The sequence below is a fragment of the Mus caroli genome, chromosome 8 (assembly GCF_900094665.2).
Source record: "Mus caroli chromosome 8, CAROLI_EIJ_v1.1, whole genome shotgun sequence".
Taxonomy (NCBI): domain Eukaryota; kingdom Metazoa; phylum Chordata; class Mammalia; order Rodentia; family Muridae; genus Mus; species Mus caroli.
In genome coordinates, this window is record NC_034577.1 from 73,391,095 (window position 1) to 73,409,174 (window position 18,080).

Below are 18,080 nucleotides of genomic sequence, written 5' to 3' on the forward strand. Positions count from 1 at the left end.
CTGGAATGTTGCTTGGCTTGGCTCCATTTGGTGCAGGTCTTGTGCACGCATACACACACACACACACACACACACACACACACACACACATATATATATATATATATATATATATATATACACACACACACACACACACACACACACACACACCTGGATTCTGTTTTTAAAATGCATTTTACATCCACATTACTGTATCCCCTCCCAGTTACCCCCTCCCATAGTCTCTTCCCCCTCCCCTTCTCCACTAAGAGAATAAGAGACCCACCCACCCATATCCCTCCCACACTGGTACATCAAGTCTCTGTAGTTCTACACACTTCTCCCACTGAGGCCAAACAAGACAGCTGAGTTAGGGAAACAGATTCCCCAGACACACAACAGCTTTAAGGATAGTCCCTGCTCTAGTTGTTTGAAACCCACATGAAGAACAAACTGTAATCTGCTACAAGCTGTGAATCTGCTACATATATACAGGGTGGGAGTGTGTGTGTGAGTCCCATCCCATGTATGCTTTTTGCTTGGTGGTGCAGTCTCTGAGAGCCCCCAAGGGTCCAGGTTAGCTGACTTTGTTTATCTTCCTGTGAAGTTCCTATCCCCTTGGGGCTCACAATCCTCCCCCCTACTCTTCTCTAAGAATTCCCATGCACCATCCAATGTTTGGTGTGGGTCTCTGTTCCTGTCTGAGTCAGCTGCTGAGTGTATCATCTCAGAGGACAGCCATGCTAGTTTCCTATCTGCAAGCAAAACATGGTATCATTGATACTGTCAGGGATTGGTGCTTGCCCATGGGATGGGTGTCTAGTTGGTCTGGTTATTGCTTGGCCATCTCTTCAGTCTCTGATCCATTTTGCATTTCTTATTTGAATATATTTTACACAGTTTCATTTAGTTTGTACTCCTTAAATATTAGAAGAAAAAATTCCCAGGGTGTAACTTATTTTATGTTCAGGTTTATTCTTTTTAAATTTTTTATATTATAATTTAATTAAAACATTTCTCTATTTCATCCTTCCACACCCTCCCACATATTGCTCTCAACTCCCCTTCAAATTCAATTTATCTTTTCTCATTATTTCTATTATACACATATACATGTACATGCATATACACATACACATATACATGTACATACACATATCATGTACATGTACATATACATACACATGTATATATATACATATGCAAATGCTATTGTGTACATATTCCTAAATATAACCTTTTCAGTCTTTATGTTGTTACCTGAATATACACTTTCAGGACTGGCCGTTGAGTACTGGATAACCAATTGGTGTGCTCTTCCCTCAGAGTGCCATGTCTTCATTCCTAGCTTTCCTATGTCATCGACAGTTCTTTGTGTCACTCCATTCTATGTGACTCTCTCCATTCTATGTGGCATGTTCATGTTCATTATAGCACATGGACATTCTCAAATGCAGTTCTGAAGGTGAATAATCCAGATTATATATCCCACTCCTTCCATATTTGTTCACTAAGTGCATTTTGTTTGACATCTACTGTTTATTGTTTGTGTTCTGTGTACAGTAGATAAGTGTATGCTGTGAGGCAAGTGTGGATGTGGGGCTGGAGCCTATAGTTTTACAGATTGTAGTGCCAAAGATGATCCATAACTTCCACATAAGCCTCTCATTGGTCAAGCAAGATTTTAGATTATTTTCTGAGCTTGCTTCCCGCTGTGAAAGTCTGTGTGCTAAAAGTTGGCTTTCTCTGGTGATATGATGTATTTACTCTGATAACATGTATCTTGAAGAGTCTTCTCTCATGTTTTGACAGTGAAAGCTGTTCTAATACTACAGGAGAATTAGCAGAGGTGGGTAGTTAAGCCATCTCTTTGTACATCTCTTTGTTGCAGAAAAGGAAGATTGTAACATTACATGCATTCATTCAGAATCAAAACATAATCTTTTTATACATATGTACAAATAATTGTGCTTTGAATTGTCTTTATGATACGCATAACAATAAGACTGCATCTTCTTTATATATTACAAGTGTATTCATTAGACTGTGTTCTAGTATGATTTCTGTTGCTGTGATAAAAACACTATTAAAATCAATTTGGGCAGTAAATGCTTTATTTGGCTTACACTTCCAGCAAACAATTCAGCATTGGGGGTGGGGGGTCATGGCAGGAACTTAGGTGGGCACTGTAGTGGAAAAACATGGAGGAATGTTGTTTGGTATGGGTCACTCCCTAGATCATACTCAGCTTGCTTTCTTAAATAGCCTGGGTCCACTTACTTAGAGATAGTGCCACTCACATTTGGCTAGCTCTCCCATATCAATAATCAATCAAAACAATCTTTCATTGACATGGCCATTGCCAATCTGATCAAAGAAATTCTTCATTTGAAATATCCTCTTCCAAGGTTAACAATTGTTCTTGAACTTCTGGCAATATATGAAAGACATTACTATTTTATGCTAACAGCATCTATGAAAGTGATATGTGTGCATTTGTGGGTGTTGCACAGATAGTTACTAGTCCTGGTCCTAGTTTATTTGCTTTTATGTATTTACTGAGTTCATGTACATATTTATGCTTGGGCTTGGCCTTTAATTCAACAGTGAGTCCAATACTGTCAATTATGAGATTTCTCTTTCCATATCCCTAAGTATATCAGCTCTCCTTGTGAGACAGGTCAGGCTATAGTATACTCTAAATGATGTCAACCATGGTAGGATCATCAGCAGTGCAGGCACCCATATCTCCTTATAGGCAAGAAACAGAATTGTGTTTTCACCTAGAAAATTTGCCACTCCAGTGGCAACTTCTCAGGAAACCTATTATACAGGTAGATAAATGTAGAAAATTCATGTTTTATAAGTTGACTCTTAACCAATAGGATGTAGAATAAGGCATTGGAACTTGGAAGTTTTGCTCACTTAGTAATAAATTATAATATCAGAAAATTACTAAAAATAAAATTCAAATAGCCATTGTCCTCTGGATTGTGAGATTTACTCGTTTCTGTTGCCCCTTAAACTCTGTTATTTTTATTTTTATATCTACCTTAGTGTGTTGTAATAGTTACTTTGTGTTAATTATTTATTTTTAACCTTACAGCTACTCAGTGCTCATTTGGTATATCAGTGTTCTGGTTTCATCCTATACTTGAACTTTTCTCAGTGTTAATGTTTCTGGGTGCGTACCTCTCAGTGTTATGTTAGAACCAACAGAGCTGTCTATGTACTTCTCTCTGCAGAGTGTGACATATTGAAGAAATGTAATAAGTTTTATTTCATCCTCTATAGAATGTTGTAGGTTAAGCCAATCCCCATAGAATGCTGCATGTTTCTGACCATGTTTCTGAAAACATCTCTTAGTCACTGGCATGTGTATCCACTCGAACACTCCCACATTAAGTTCAGCTATACTGTCATCTTATGCCTTCCCTTCATCAACCAAACCTTTCATTAGCATTTCTGATGAGAATTTATAGGCTTCATAAATCATAAACACATCTGTTAATATTATATGGAAATATTTAGCACTAATATTCACATAGAACTGCATGTTAATAGCAAAGCCTGGAACCTTAGCTATTAGATCTATTAGGTTGATGTACCATGAAGCTCTCTCTCTCAGACCCAGTCTCCTTGTCTTGGCTCTTCTAGGCTTGGATTTCCGGAGCTTTCTGGAGTCATATGCTTGCTTTGTCATTTGTTTTTGTACTCAATTTGAATTTCCTACAATTTGAGGTCAGAGAACAAGATTCCTCCATGTTTTAAACCTTCTCTTCATAACCCTCTCTCCACCTCCCTTTTTATCTAAGCTTTCTACTCTCATTTTCTACTGATGAATTGCTTCTCTGATAAATGTTGTGTCTTGAAAGCTAAACTTCTGGAAATCTGAGACTGAGATTAATGTGGGCAAAGATTGTGAAGACCTCAGATGAAAGGTGGAGTGGGCTTCAGCACAGGCCCATTGACACAAGGCAAAGGCAACAGACAAGCCACATTTGTACACACCATCAATTACCCTTTCACTTAATATTCCTATGTGTTAAAGTTTCTACATCTTCTGAATTTATTAGCTTGGTATTTAGTATGTTTCATGGACAAAATAGCAAAGACAGTTCATTATTGCTGGTTAAATTAGCATCATGAAAATGTGGCCAGCAAAAGGTCACAGAAATGAGAAAGGAATCCAGCTAAGCAGTATATCCAGAGCTCATCAGCATTCCTTTCAAAAGGCAAACTGACTCTTTAAATTAACTTGGCTAAAGGCTAGAATTTGGATAAAAGTTAATAATTTAAATCTAAATGGCAGGATTAGGTATTCCTTTGGATAAAGCCGAGATAACAAATATGCATGCGGAGTATTGAAATTGTCCTTGAGAGAAATGAATGTCAAGAAAACTGCCCGAGCCTACTATCTGTGGTATTTCAATAAGAAGTTAACTTTTTGAAGTTTGTATAGTCTAAACTTCTTGTCCTTTATTTAATTTTATTTTAAGCTGGTAAACTCAAGATTGCCTGTGAAGGACTTCAAAACAATCTGTAATTCATTTGATAGTGCTAATTAATAGTTCTATTATGTGTACTTTAAAGACAACAATAAACATTGTCTATCATTTTGTATTCTTAACAGAAACCAGGAGTTAAAAGAACTTGGTGACCTTTCCCCACACTGGGATAACCTACGGAAAAATGTCCTTTCTCACTGTGATCAAATGGTGACTATGTACCAAGACATTCTGACAGAACTTTCCAAAGAAACAGGTATGAAGCAGCAACTTTACTTTCCCAGATTACATTACAGTAGTGAATGTCCCAAGGAAGCAATGACTAGAACTGTGGAGGTGAGATAGAAGAGTCAATGGTTAACCTTCTAACTCTCTTATCTTGGCATCTATAGCAAGTAAGAATGGACTACGATACTCTGATTTATGGTATTGTTAAGGTAATATGATAATGACTGAAAGAGTTTTTAAAATTAATTTTATGTGAAGAATGTGAAGGGACTAATGTTTTCCTTTCTGAAGTTCTTGTAAGATCTCTTGTCTTTTCCATATGTATTGTTGAGGGCACACATACTACATATTGGTTTATATGTCTGCTTATTCATTTGTTAATCATTCCTGATCTTTATTCTTCTAGGGTCCTCTTTCAAATCCAGCAGCAGCAAAGGAGAGAAAACATTAGAATTTGTTCCAGTAAATCTACACTTGCAACGAATGCAGGTGCACAGCCCTCACCTGAAAGGTATTGATATTCCTTCAGGAGTGTCAGACTGTGTCACAGTGTGTGTGTGTGTGTGTGTGTTTAGAAAGCTTGATGATTGGCTGACTCTCTAATTTATGAGCTAGATGAGTATGAAGTGGAAGCAACCAAAGTTGGTGCTGGTCCACACCACTGAAAGAAAATGAAACCATTGCTGCTTTTCATGGAACAGCTTATAAATGTGTACTGGACTTAAGTTAGAGACCGAAACTCATAGTCTTAGCTCCCTGAATAGAATTCATAATGGCTGACGGTTAATGGTCTTATTACTGTTCTAATTGGTTAAGAGAAGAAGTAAAATCAAGCTTCGTGCTGTCATCTTTTGTAGAGGGCCAACTGCAGAATGAAGCTGTACACTGCTTATCTGCTTCAGTGGCAGTTAGCACACATGCTCTTCTTGTGTGAACAAGGGAGCTGGCAGAGTTTAGTCAGTGGAAAGTGGGAGAATGTTTTGCTTGATCTCCTGTTCAGGAGAAACCTGTCAGTTCTCAGAGCATGGCTGAGCTGGGTCTCAAAGGACTGGTGCAATATATTCATTACAGTTTATAAAACCCTTATGGTTTCATTTCTTCTCTTATTATGACATTTGTTTGGTTTGTATGTATGTGCACTAATATAACATGTATGTGGAAGTCAGAGAACAACATGTAGGAATCACTTCTCTCCCACCAGGAATCAAACTCAGGTCATCAGGATTGGTGACAAGCACTTTTAAACAATGAGTTATTTACCAGTTCCTGTTGTCATTTGAAAGTAAAGTATTTTGAGTGTTCATTCTAAGTCCTCCTTGAACTTATTTACCTATCAATTTTATTTTATTCTTTGTTTTGTTTTAATTATGTTCTTTGAGGGTCATTGCATTCAGAAGTAGATTAGGCTGATATAATTTACTATGTAGGTGAGTTTCCTGACTCTGCTCTATGGTTCCAGTTATGTGTCCACAAACTTGATTTTATCATGTGCTGGGGATATGACAGAGGGCCAAGGTGCTTCAGAACTCTTTCTCGATTTCTTTCTGTCAGTAATTTGAACACTAATGATATAAAATAACTGGAAAGCCACCAAAAACTGAAATGTGAGACATTATATTTATGAACTATCAGCCATGTATATTTCCTAATAGCCAATGTGAAAAGATGCCTATAGGGCAGTAAAGTCTTGGTATGGTATGTCTGAGTGTGAATTTGAGCTATACTGAATCTTACATATGGCCCATGTCTTTCATTTAATCCTTTAAGGCATATTGATCTCAATATTATTTATTGTTTATGGTTGGGTGAGATGGAACATAAAACATTTAGAGAAATACAGGAATAGCAATTTTATATCATCATTTGTTGACACCATGAGGCTAAAGTGTATCCATGTACGTCATCAAAACGGTTGAAGCTACAGAAAAATAAAACTATATTCCAAGTCTATAAAGACTTGAGCTAGGAATTAGCCAGAACTAGGGAAGAAGTGATCTAGAGAATAATTTGCAACAGTTTTTACATATAAGTATGTAATTGCAGATATAATAAATTTGGAAGGAGAGTAATTTTAAATGGAGCTACTGAACAATAGTGTCTTCACCCACACATGCCATTTGGAGCCAAATGGATACAGATTCAGGTTCAGATTTAATTAGACATTGTAATATTTAGTAATGATTACTTATATAATTTCATTAAACTGTGAGTTTTTTACTCTATATTGCTTATGAAAAACATTGTATGTTGTGGCATGTTCTAAAACATCATCTGAGAGGTAGACAGCAGTACAATAGGGTGGACACACTATATTTAGTGTCTGATTCCCTGAACCAGAAAGAAAACTACAGCAGTTTAAAAGGAAGGAATTAAGAAAGAAAGAAAGAAAGAAAGAAAGAAAGAAAGAAAGAAAGAAAGAAAGAAAGAGAAAGAAAGAAGGTAAGAGAAAGAGAGAGGGGAAGGGAAGGAGGGGGGACAGATGGAGGGAGAGAGAGAGAGAGAGAGAACTTGCTCTGCTAATTTGGGTTTATATGGGTATCCAATGAGTTCAGTAATGAAATTCTACAAATGAGGGTATTTAGACAACCAGCAATTCAAATGTCAGCAAGGCCATATATCCTCTGAGCCAGAGGGGGATGCTTCCTTCATTATTAAGTGGTTGTTGATTTTTTTATGTGAATGTAAACCTTTCAAATCCTGAATCTTTACATGTTACCTGCATTTATTTTCCATATTATTCCTCCCTCCAACCACTCTGTGTGAGAACTCTCCCTCCCTCCATCCTTCCCTGATTTCTATCTCTCTGTTTCTGCTCAGATTTCTTCCATGAGACATGTAGGCCATAGCTCAGTGATTTGTCTCCAACTCGCTTGAATGCAAAGACTCTTCTTCTAAAACCTGCCTTGCTAATGGGCAGACACTCCAAATGCCAGGCTAATGCTTGGCTCATGGGACAGGTGACTGAGCAGTACTAATGCTGTCTTATCTTCTACTGATAAATGAAATAACCTGCAGTTAGCATTAGGTGCTTTCAGACTACTAATTTTTCATTTTTATTGATGACTTAAGTGTAACAAACACACACAGCGATAGAGAGGCTAGACACAATAAAACAACAATGGAAATAGAAACAAAATCTCCAGGATGAAATTCTTTTAAGTGTATACTCCAGAATACTTCAGTGTATTTCATTTTTGCAGTCCATCAGTTATCAACACTATAAGATACAGATTATTATAATATAACAATAATCCATTGTAATTCTTTTTTATGTTAGATATAATAATAAAAGCATTATACTTGGGGTATAAAATGTAATGAATTCAAATTAAAGTAATTGTTTTTCTTTAAAGAAGTAATACTTTAGTGTTAGTTCAGGGCTCTTAATGCTGTAATTGATAGTGTAATTGAGCGGCAACATTTTAGCAGGTCTATTTGAAACATATATAATTGAATTCTTCTGTGTAACTCTATTATTCATGCATTACTAATTCTGAATATCAGTGCTCTGTAAATCTTAGATATATGACCAGAATTTTACAATTCTACTCTAGTCATTTAAGTAAAACTTATTAAAGGGATATGATGACATAATATGTGTTACAGAGTCGTGAAGAAAAAGGGAGGGATGAAGGGAGGGATGGAGGGAGGGAGGGAGGGAGGGAGGGAGGAAGGAAGGAAGGAAGGAAGGAAGGAAGGAAGGAAGGAAGGAAGGAAGGAAGGAAGGAAGGAAGGAAGGAAGGAAGGAAGGAAGGAAGGGAGAGTCAGAAAGGCAGACACTAGAATGAACACTTGCCTCAAACTGAGTTAATGAAGCTTATCTCCTGAGTTCCATTTTGAGTTTCCTGAGGCAAGCCAGTCTATAGGTTTAACTCTAACTTTATTCTAGGGAACCAACCATAGGTTATCTTATCCATGTCTCTAGCCACTAGTTTACTGATGTAAAGAAACACCATGACCAAGGCAATTTATAAAAGGACATAGTTAATCAGGGGCTTGCTTTGTTTTAGGGGGTTAGTTCATGTTTGTCATGGCAGGGAGCATGGGAGCAGGCAGGAGGGCATGAAGCTGGAGCATTAGCTCAGAGCTTATATTTTATCAGCAAGATGAAGGCAGAAAGAGGACAAGACTAGTTCTGGTGTGGACTTTTGACTCTTAAAGTCCATTCCATGGTTTCACAGATCCTTTGCAGGCCATACACCCTAACACTTCCTAAACCTTTCACCAACTAGGAGCCAAATATTCAAACATATGAACATGCGGGGGTCATCCTCATTTAAACTCACACCAAGAAAATAAAAATCAGAGATATAGTACTGATGCCAGCAGAAAATGGGAGTCTCTCGAAGCCTTTTAGCTGCTGATTGAGTTCACAGGGAATCTACCAGCTCTGAGTTTGCATAAAGTAAAACAAAACTTCCAAGCAGGCCGTGTGCAGATGTTCCTCCACTGCTTTCATTTGTTACATGCTTCAAACCATTGCTATTGAAAGTACCTTAAATAATATCTAACTTAAAATGTAATAAAACAGAACCATTCATATCATAGGAGTGAATTTAGAGTCACACTCAACACCAATTAGGTTTTTCAGTGTAACTGAGAGTAATAGCAGAATGGGGGAAGGAAGGAACTAGAAGAGCTGTTAGAGGCCCCTCAACTCTGTGTCTCGAGAGTTTGGATGCATCTTCTCACCAGTAAGGATAATTTCTCTCAGATTTGCTCAGTGATGATCATAATCTAAACAGCTTGAGCTATTTAGAAATACAAACTCACAAAAGCCAGGTGATTCAGGTCAAGTGGATTTTGGGTGCCATTTTGAAGCCCGGATTATGTTTAAATTGTTCCTTGATATGCAATCACCGTGCATAGATTTTCCTATTAACATGTTTTATAGTTAAAGGGATTTTAACAAGATCTCCTGTGAAAATAGAGCTATCTCACTTCTATTATTAAATGCCACTTAAAAGGCTACATGAAAACTTTATTATGAATTCTCAAATTGTTCTGTTCTCTGCAGCTTGATGAGACTCACACATTTAAACCTTGCTTCCCCGAGGCATGGAACACATTACCATTTTCACAAAACTAAAAGTATTTTCGAGATATCATATAATGTCAGTGACGGAAGGAACAGTTTTTTAAAAAGACAAAGGGAAGGAGGCTTTAAGTACCTATTTTAGGGTTTGTTTGTTTGTTTTTAATCTTTACTCACACAGGACACCCTGACCTCAGTTTCCCCTCCCTCCTCTACTTCCAGTTGCCTGTCATCCTACCTCCCCTCTCCTCCCATCTACTCCTCTTGTTTCCTTTAAGAAGAGAGCAGGCTTCCCAGGGATAACAGCAAAACAGGGAATAGCAAGATACTCTAAGACTAGGGACAAACCCACATCTTACTTGGGCAAGGTAACCAAGTAAGAAAAGGGTAACACCGACAGGCAAAAGAGCCAGAGATGCCCCCACTCTCACTCGGGAGTCCCAGAAGAACACCAAGCTACACAACCATAACACAAATGCAGAGGACCTAGGTCAGAGCCATGCAGGCTCCCCGACAGCTGCTTCTGTTTCTGTGAGCCCCCTCTGAGCCCTGCTTAATTGATTCTGTGGACCCTGTTCTTCTGGGGTCCTAGACCCTTCTGGCTCCCACAATTTCTTCTCCCACAAGGTCTCCCATACTACCTTGTTTTAATGGTATTTCCTTGATGCCAAAGTCTGAAAAGTTCTGTTAGACGTGACTAAAAACTATTAAAATTTTGAAGTTACACAGAGTGGAATAAAATGAGAAAAATTTAAATAACAGTACAATTTCTAGTTATTACATTGTTAAGTTTCACTTTGGATTTTGTTCTATTAGTGATTCTAGTCTCACTTTTCTGTCTGCTCCTGCCTAAAGAAAAACAATCAATCGTGGTTAATTCTAATTTTAAGGGAGTATGGCTAAGAATAAATGTGGTTCTTTAGCTGGACCAGGAAAATAACCTCCTACATAGATCAATCCACTATTTTGTAGTAATTACAAGCAAAATTCAGGGCTCTGGAATCCAAAGAGAGAAACCTAGCTGTTCTAATATTTATCAGTAATTGTTTATTCTCAAATTAGTATTACAATATATTAAGTAAGCCTCTCAGATTAAAATTTAAAAAGTAACTTTTATAGAAAATACTGTTTTTTGAAGAGTGATCTATTTTGAACGTGACAGGTTTTCTCTGAATTTGAGTTAATAATTGTACACTGTATACATTGTACTGCTATTTCAGATCATGAGACAAAGTTTACATGGTCATATACATAACTGTAGAACAAAGTTGTTTCCTGGTATTGAAATCCATGTTTATTTGGGGAAGAAGATTCAGTAGGTATTTTCCAGTTTGTTCTTCTGAGTTACATTTTGAGTTTCAATGCTAAAATTTAAAACTTCAAATAAACCTACTTAAAATATGAAACAGGATAACCCTTTACCATCAGAAATCATTAACAGAGAATAGACTCTCAGTTATCCATGATTTCTGAGGGTTGAGTGTGGCTAGAGGCAGAAACAACACAGCTCTAGACACAGGCATGACTGGCCAGAGTGAGACTTTGCATGCTTTTCTCAATATCATGACAAAGGCATTAGGTGTCCTTGTACAAGACTTCTTGGCACTAATGTAAAATTACATTTGAGGAGAAACATGGGAAAATGAAAGAGACACTGTTTTAGAATTTTGAAAAAGTGCTATGTTTCTGCATCTGGATGATTTCAAATTCAGGTAGATGCTCAGTGATGCTTGAAGTCTTTTCTCTCCTTAAAATTCATCTAATGATTATTTAGAGTTTCATAATTAGGGTATATTGGCTATGCTTTAATTTTTAATTTAAAAATTAAATTTTAAAATTTAGTTTTGAATTTTGAATTATTGATGCAACAATTTAATTTGAGCATTTTTTAAATGTGTACACTGTGTGAGCATGTGGAAGTCAGAAATGGACACTGGGTTTCTTCCTAGTTTTATTTTATAATTTTAACATCTTTTAATTCAATTAAGTATCTTTCTGAACTATACTGCCCTTAATGATCCCCAATTTCAGTTATCTCTCTCCACACTCTCTTATTTCATTCCCCTCCCACTCCTTCCCCAAACTTTCCAGAGTCTACCCACAAAATCTTTTCTATTTCTCCTCCCTAGGGAGATCCACGAACCCCTGCTAGAGTCCTCCTCTTTACCTGACCTTTCTGGATCTGTGCATTGTAGCTTGATTATAATTTATTTAACACCAAATATCTGTATATAAGTGACTACATACCATATTTGTCTTTTTGGGTCCAGGTTACCTTAGGATAATTTTTTCCAGTTCCATGCATTTGCCTGCAAATTTCATGATGTCACTTTTAACAGCTGAGCTATACTCCATTGTGTAAATGTACCACAATTTCTTTATCTGTTCTTCTGTTGTAGGCTATCTAGGTGGTTGCAACTTCTGGTTATTATGAATTAAGTTTCAATGGACATAGCTGAGCTTGAGCAGTTATCCTCATGGAAGTACAATAAACATGGGTTTATGTGAAAGAGTGATATAGCTTGGTCTTGAAGTAGATCAATACCCAATTTTCTGAGGAACCACCATATTGATTTCCATAGTGACTGTACAAATTTTCATTCCCACCAGCAATGGAAGAGTGTTATCCTTGCTGCATATTCTCATCAGCATGAGCTGTCATGTGTCACTTTTTAATCTTAGCCACTCTGAAATGTGTAAGATGACATCTTAGAGTAGCTTCTAATTGCATTCCCTTGATGGCTAGAGATGTATTGCATTTCTTTAAGTGTTACTTAGCCATTTGAGATTCCTCTATTGAGAGTTATCTGTTTCAATCTGTACACTGTATTTTAATTGTATTTTTTAAATCCAGTTTCTAGAATGTGACCATAGAATGTGACCTGTATGTTTTTAGTGTGAGCATTTGGTATTGGACTGCCAATTGGTGTGCTCTTTTCTCTTGCTTTTTTTGTTTGTTTGTTTGTTTGTTTGTTTGTTTCCTGGCATTTTAGCTTCAGGAACAAACACACCTTGCCTTTTAACAATTTGTAAATCTTCCCTAGAATTTCATACACTCTACTGTCATTCGTTTTTAATTTACTTTTACTTTCTTGTAAAAATAATAATAAATGATACATAAAATACTCAAGCTGATAATTTCATTAAGTTCATTAAGAACCAAGTTCATTAAGAACAAAGAGACTGCTAATACATAATGGGGGAGACTGTGACTCGTGATGTTTGTTGTTGTTGGCCTAGGATAGAGAGATGAGTCAGGAAAGAAATTTGGCTTTCAGTAGTTAATAAGTGTACAAATGTTTTCTAATTCTACCCACTGACAGGAATGATGATATATGACATTAAAGTAGAACAGAGCACACCTATTTCTCAGGGCTTGAGTGTTAAGTTTTATTTTCTAATCAAAACACAATTGTTCTTTGCATTGACCAATTGTGGCCTTCTACAATGGTCTCCATCTAATGAAAAGAGAAAGTTGAGAGCTGCCCTTACCTGTGGGCTAAAGGATACATATTAAGAATGTGGTTAGAGATTATACTGGGTAGGACAACTAAACTGGCAGTAATGGGTTCTCCTCTATAGTCCATACTACTATAGGTAGTTGGCCAGATTTTCAGTGCTACTCATGAAATTTCCTATGTTGTTCAGGTCTACAGTCAAATTAGACAGCTGCTAGCTACAGCCCAGATATTGCTATTATATATGCAAAAGTTGCAGCTATAATTACTATTCTATACTTGGTAATCTATTCAAATGGTGGTCATTCTGGTTTATAAGTTTCACATTGAGTAGAACCCTTGGTTGTTTTTTTCCATGGCACCTTCTTGTCTAATAAAAGCTAATCCTTTGGATAAGATTTTTTTAAAAAATATAATGTAAATAATTGAATTTGTTATAAAACAAATATTCTACTATCTTAAAATGCTATGATTGAATTTATTAGTGACTTTTAAAATGTTAAGAAATTATTACTACACTATAATTATTGTTAATATTCATTAATTTATTGTCAAACTTATGCTGTATTGACTGTTTGTTGGGTCACATTGGAAATTGTATTTTATTTCTTTTGACCTTCTATTTTCAGAGTGGAGATGGTCTAATTTAAAACAATAATAATTCAGATGAATCAAGCCTGTGTAATTTTCAAGAAGCAATGGTGTTTGCCTGAGGCTAATAAAACAACTTATGTTTCCTCAGTAAGCCATATCTTAGAAAGAACCAATATGTCAATATCAAAATCAATTTGAGAAACATCTTCTATGAAATTAGATTTCTCAACAAAAATGTAGTTTAACCAGAGAACATTCACTCTGCCTTTCTTAGATAGATATCTTCCATTTGAATATAAAAATGATGGCATGTTTTGAAGCCATAACTTTCAGTATCAAAAGATTAAGTTTCAATGTAAATGTATGGATTTTTGTTATAAAAAGTAAAATATCTGGTTGGAAACATAAATTGATACATTTTGCATTCTTTCCATGTTTTATAATAAATTACAAATGTATGTATTCAAAACTGTGTAAATTTTAGAATAGATAAGCAGGAAATGACTGGATAAATTTTGTTTTTAATATACTGGTACTGTTCTGCCCTTGAGCAAAAATAAATTAATATATTTTTTTGGTTCTTGTCTCTATAAGCTTTGGTTGAGAAAGTGTTCATTATTGTTGAATTTCAATATGATTGCAAATTAAATGATGCAAAACTCAATAAAGTAAAACACACAAAAGACCAATTAACATGTTATCTCAGTAGTTATGTGGAGGAGTGAAGAACATGCTGTTCTGCACTGTAGCATATAATTAAAATGTAGTCATAAATCTTGGAAATATAACTTTTTGATGTGCACAGGTGGCTTTTAGGAAGATTGATTAGTTCTTCCTACCCCCTTGAGATGAGAGTTCATAGTTATTCCGACAAATTGAAACAGAATAATTTCTCAAACTTCCCTCACCATGTGTACTCTAGTCTGCAGTGTGTGCAGGAGACATGTTTGCTAAGTGTTCATCTCCTTGTTTCCCTTCCAGATGCTCTCTATGATGTCATCACTGTGGGGGCCCCAGCTGCCCATTTTCAGGGATTCAAGAATGGTGGTCTTCGTAAACTCCTCCATAGATTTGAGACAGAGAGAAGGAAGTAAGTAATGTCAGAAAGAAAACAAATATTTCATTGATGACATTATCTTTTCTTTGAATAATTCTATAGACAAAGTTAATACTTTGGAGACAAGTCTATCCCAGTGAATGGTTCTTAGCATTTTAACTCATCAGGTAAATTAAAGTTGCTGAATTTCTTTAAATTACTTGAGAATAGACTAGAACCATCAAAATGCATGATTGGGCTTTCTGGGAGCTCTGAGGAAGGACACTGAATGGTAAGCTATGCTGCTCAGTGGAAAATTCTGGTATCACTCTTGCTCAGTGGAAAAAAAAATTATCATGCAGGGCTTTTGCTAGACCCTTGACCCAATGTAACCATAGAAATAATGATGTTTAATGAAGAACATATTTTTTTTAAATCTTTTTCATTTTAGTTGTATTTTTTGATGATAACTCTTTTAGTGATTTCTTCCTTGGAATGAGAGACAACAAACAACTTCCCTAGTCTGTAACTGGAGCATTGGAAAGATGAACTGTCAATGAGATAATTAAACTAACACACAAAGCTTGGTTACTTAGAAACAAATAACACACAGTCAATGCATTATCTCTTAAGAGTTTTAGATTAGTATTCCTTCACTTTTGCTTATTAACTATGTTTAACTGCTGTTTAATAAAGTTTCTGCCTCAGTACTCATGCCCCCTCTCATCCTACATTTAAAAGAAATTGCATCATTTTCTCTGGCTGTAAAATAGAAAGAAATAACCTGTAAGAAAGAAAGAAAGAAAGAGAGAGAGAGAGAGAGAGAGAAGGAAAGGAGAGAAGAGAAGAGAAGAGAAGAGAAGAGAAGAGAAGAGAAGAGAAGAGAAGAGAAGAGAAGAGAAGAGAAGAGAAGAGAAAAGAAAAGAAAAGAAAAGAAAAGAAAAGAAAAGAGAAAGACAGAAGAATATTGGGATAAGAACAGTTTTTTTTTTCCTTCACAAACAGTTGCTTTTTCCTTTGATTAGAAATTCCCAAATTGTACGCTACAATGGAACAGTTATTCAGTGACAGATAGTTTTATAAAGTATTAGACACTAAAATAAAAGTGACAAATTAAGGACATTTAAACATGTGAGCACATTTGTCACAAAACCATCCGTTTCCATAGTACCCAGATGTTTTAGAAAAAAGTATTCTAGAATTGAATTACTCTATCTCTAATACATATGTGCTATTATTTCTTTTTTTCTTCTTCTTCTTCTTCTTCTTCTTCTTCTTCTTCTTCTTCTTCTTCTTCTTCCTCTTCCTCCTTCACCTCCTCTATCTCCTTCAGCTCATCTTTCTCCACCTTTTCCTCTTTTCCACATCCTCCTCCCTCCTTCTCCTCCTCCTTCTCCTCCTTCCATAAACTACTGATATACTACTATGATTTCAGCTGTAGACATTGTTCATATTTCTCTCATATTTGTTTACTGTTTGTTAGTGAGACCTCATTTGACTCTGGTATTGTATCACACAGGAAGCTTAGAATGCTTACGATTGTAAGTACAGGGAAGTTCTGTTCTGATGACATAGTATCACATAGGAAGATTAGAATACCTATGACTGTAATCACGGGGAAGTACTGGTATGCCCTGCAGGCTTCCCCTTAATATCTATGCCCTGCCTCTAAATTTTTGTGCTGTAGAAAGTGGAAAGTGGTTCTGTTTCCTTGGGATTTAGAGAAATAGAAATCAGAGTTCTACTGATAGGCACTTTAGGAAAGAAATTTACTTCTGACAGGTGAGTTCAGAGTCTGTTTAAACCACAACTCCAGCTTTCTTGGGCATGAACTTGCCGAATGGTCCTACAGTCTCCAGAGGACACTCCACTCCCCAGATGCCCTAGTAGAATTTTTGTTTTATTTTTTTTATAACATTCCTCTGCTCAGGGACATCTGGGTTCTTTCCAGCTTATGGCTATTATAAAGAGAAATATGATATAATTAGAAGACACAAAACTATCCCTAGGGTGTCCAGAATCCAGTTGAACATAGATTGTCAGAGGTGAGGTGAGAGGTAGGACAGAAATTTATTGTTTCATAATTCACCACTGATGCAATTGGCAAAGACAAATGTTGAGTTCACCATTGCACCATGTTTATATATTTAATATGTGCATGGAGATATATATTCTACACTAGTAACTTTCCACTGGGACACTACACATAAGGGTATAACTCAAGGATTAGATTTAAGGTAAATACAACAAAATAATGTCCACTGCTTTTTAGCACTGATTTCTTTGGGATATCCATATCTCAAATATCCAATTGTTTCTGTTTTATTTATAAAACACAGTAAAATGCTTACTAATAAGGTTAGTGCCAATCATTAAACTGTGGTATAGGGAAATATATGGATCAAATATGGCTTGTTGAGAAAATATATGATTGAAAATGCTATGGGGTTATTGAGAGCCAGCCTGAACACAATAGGCATCAAAAGATCTGTTACACCATCCCAATATGTTCCTGTTGCTTTTAAAAATAAAAAAATCGATCAATATTGTGTTTTCAGTGAAAGTGTATGTAAGGGAGTACACTTCAGTGTATAAAAATGAATAACTTTAAGTCTGAATTTTGGAAGCCAGGCAGAGAATCGCCTTAAATAATGGAATTTTTCTAGCTTTTCTTTGCTTTGCTAAAAGGTTCAAGCTGGGCATCTTCAGCATGACTTGGGGGAACTACCTCAGCCATTGTGTTGATTTATCGTTACCTTCTCAGCCATCCTGGGTGATATTAACTGTCAACTTGATACAGCCCAGACTTGTCTGGTATTAGAATCTCCTTCCCCTAGTATTGATGAACAGTCAATAGTTCCTCAGCTGGGGTTGGGTGCTTGTGTATGTTACTCCACACTTACTGGAATTTTTACTCTCTTGATCTTGTAGGCATAGTAGTCAGTTCATGGGGCTACCAGCCCTATTATCTCAGAAGATGCTCTGGCTCTTACAGTCTTTACCGAAAGGCCAGAGTCTTGATAGGAGGGTATCTGAAATATCTGTGTCATGGATGGGTGAAGGCCTTTTACTTTTTTTTAAATTTTTTTTTTATTACGTATTTTCCTCAATGACATTTCCAATGCTATCCCAAAAGTCCCCATTACCCCCCTCCTTCCCTACCCACCCATTCCCATTTTTTTGGCCCTGGCGTTCCCCTGTACTGGGTCATATAAAGTTTGCATGTCCAATGGGCCTCT

General features: G+C 36.3%; 1 protein-coding gene across 3 annotated transcripts in view; it reads left to right on the top strand.

The window, feature by feature from the left end:
- Positions 1-18,080, top strand: part of Inpp4b (inositol polyphosphate-4-phosphatase type II B) — a 748,293-nt gene that overhangs the window by 581,910 nt on the left and 148,303 nt on the right. For all 3 annotated transcript variants that reach the window (XM_029480343.1, XM_029480345.1, XM_029480344.1), the window contains exons 13-15: positions 4,616-4,746; positions 5,125-5,229; positions 14,787-14,895. In XM_029480343.1, the coding sequence (XP_029336203.1) occupies positions 4,616-4,746; positions 5,125-5,229; positions 14,787-14,895 (345 nt within the window). The remainder of the gene's footprint in view (positions 1-4,615; positions 4,747-5,124; positions 5,230-14,786; positions 14,896-18,080) is intronic.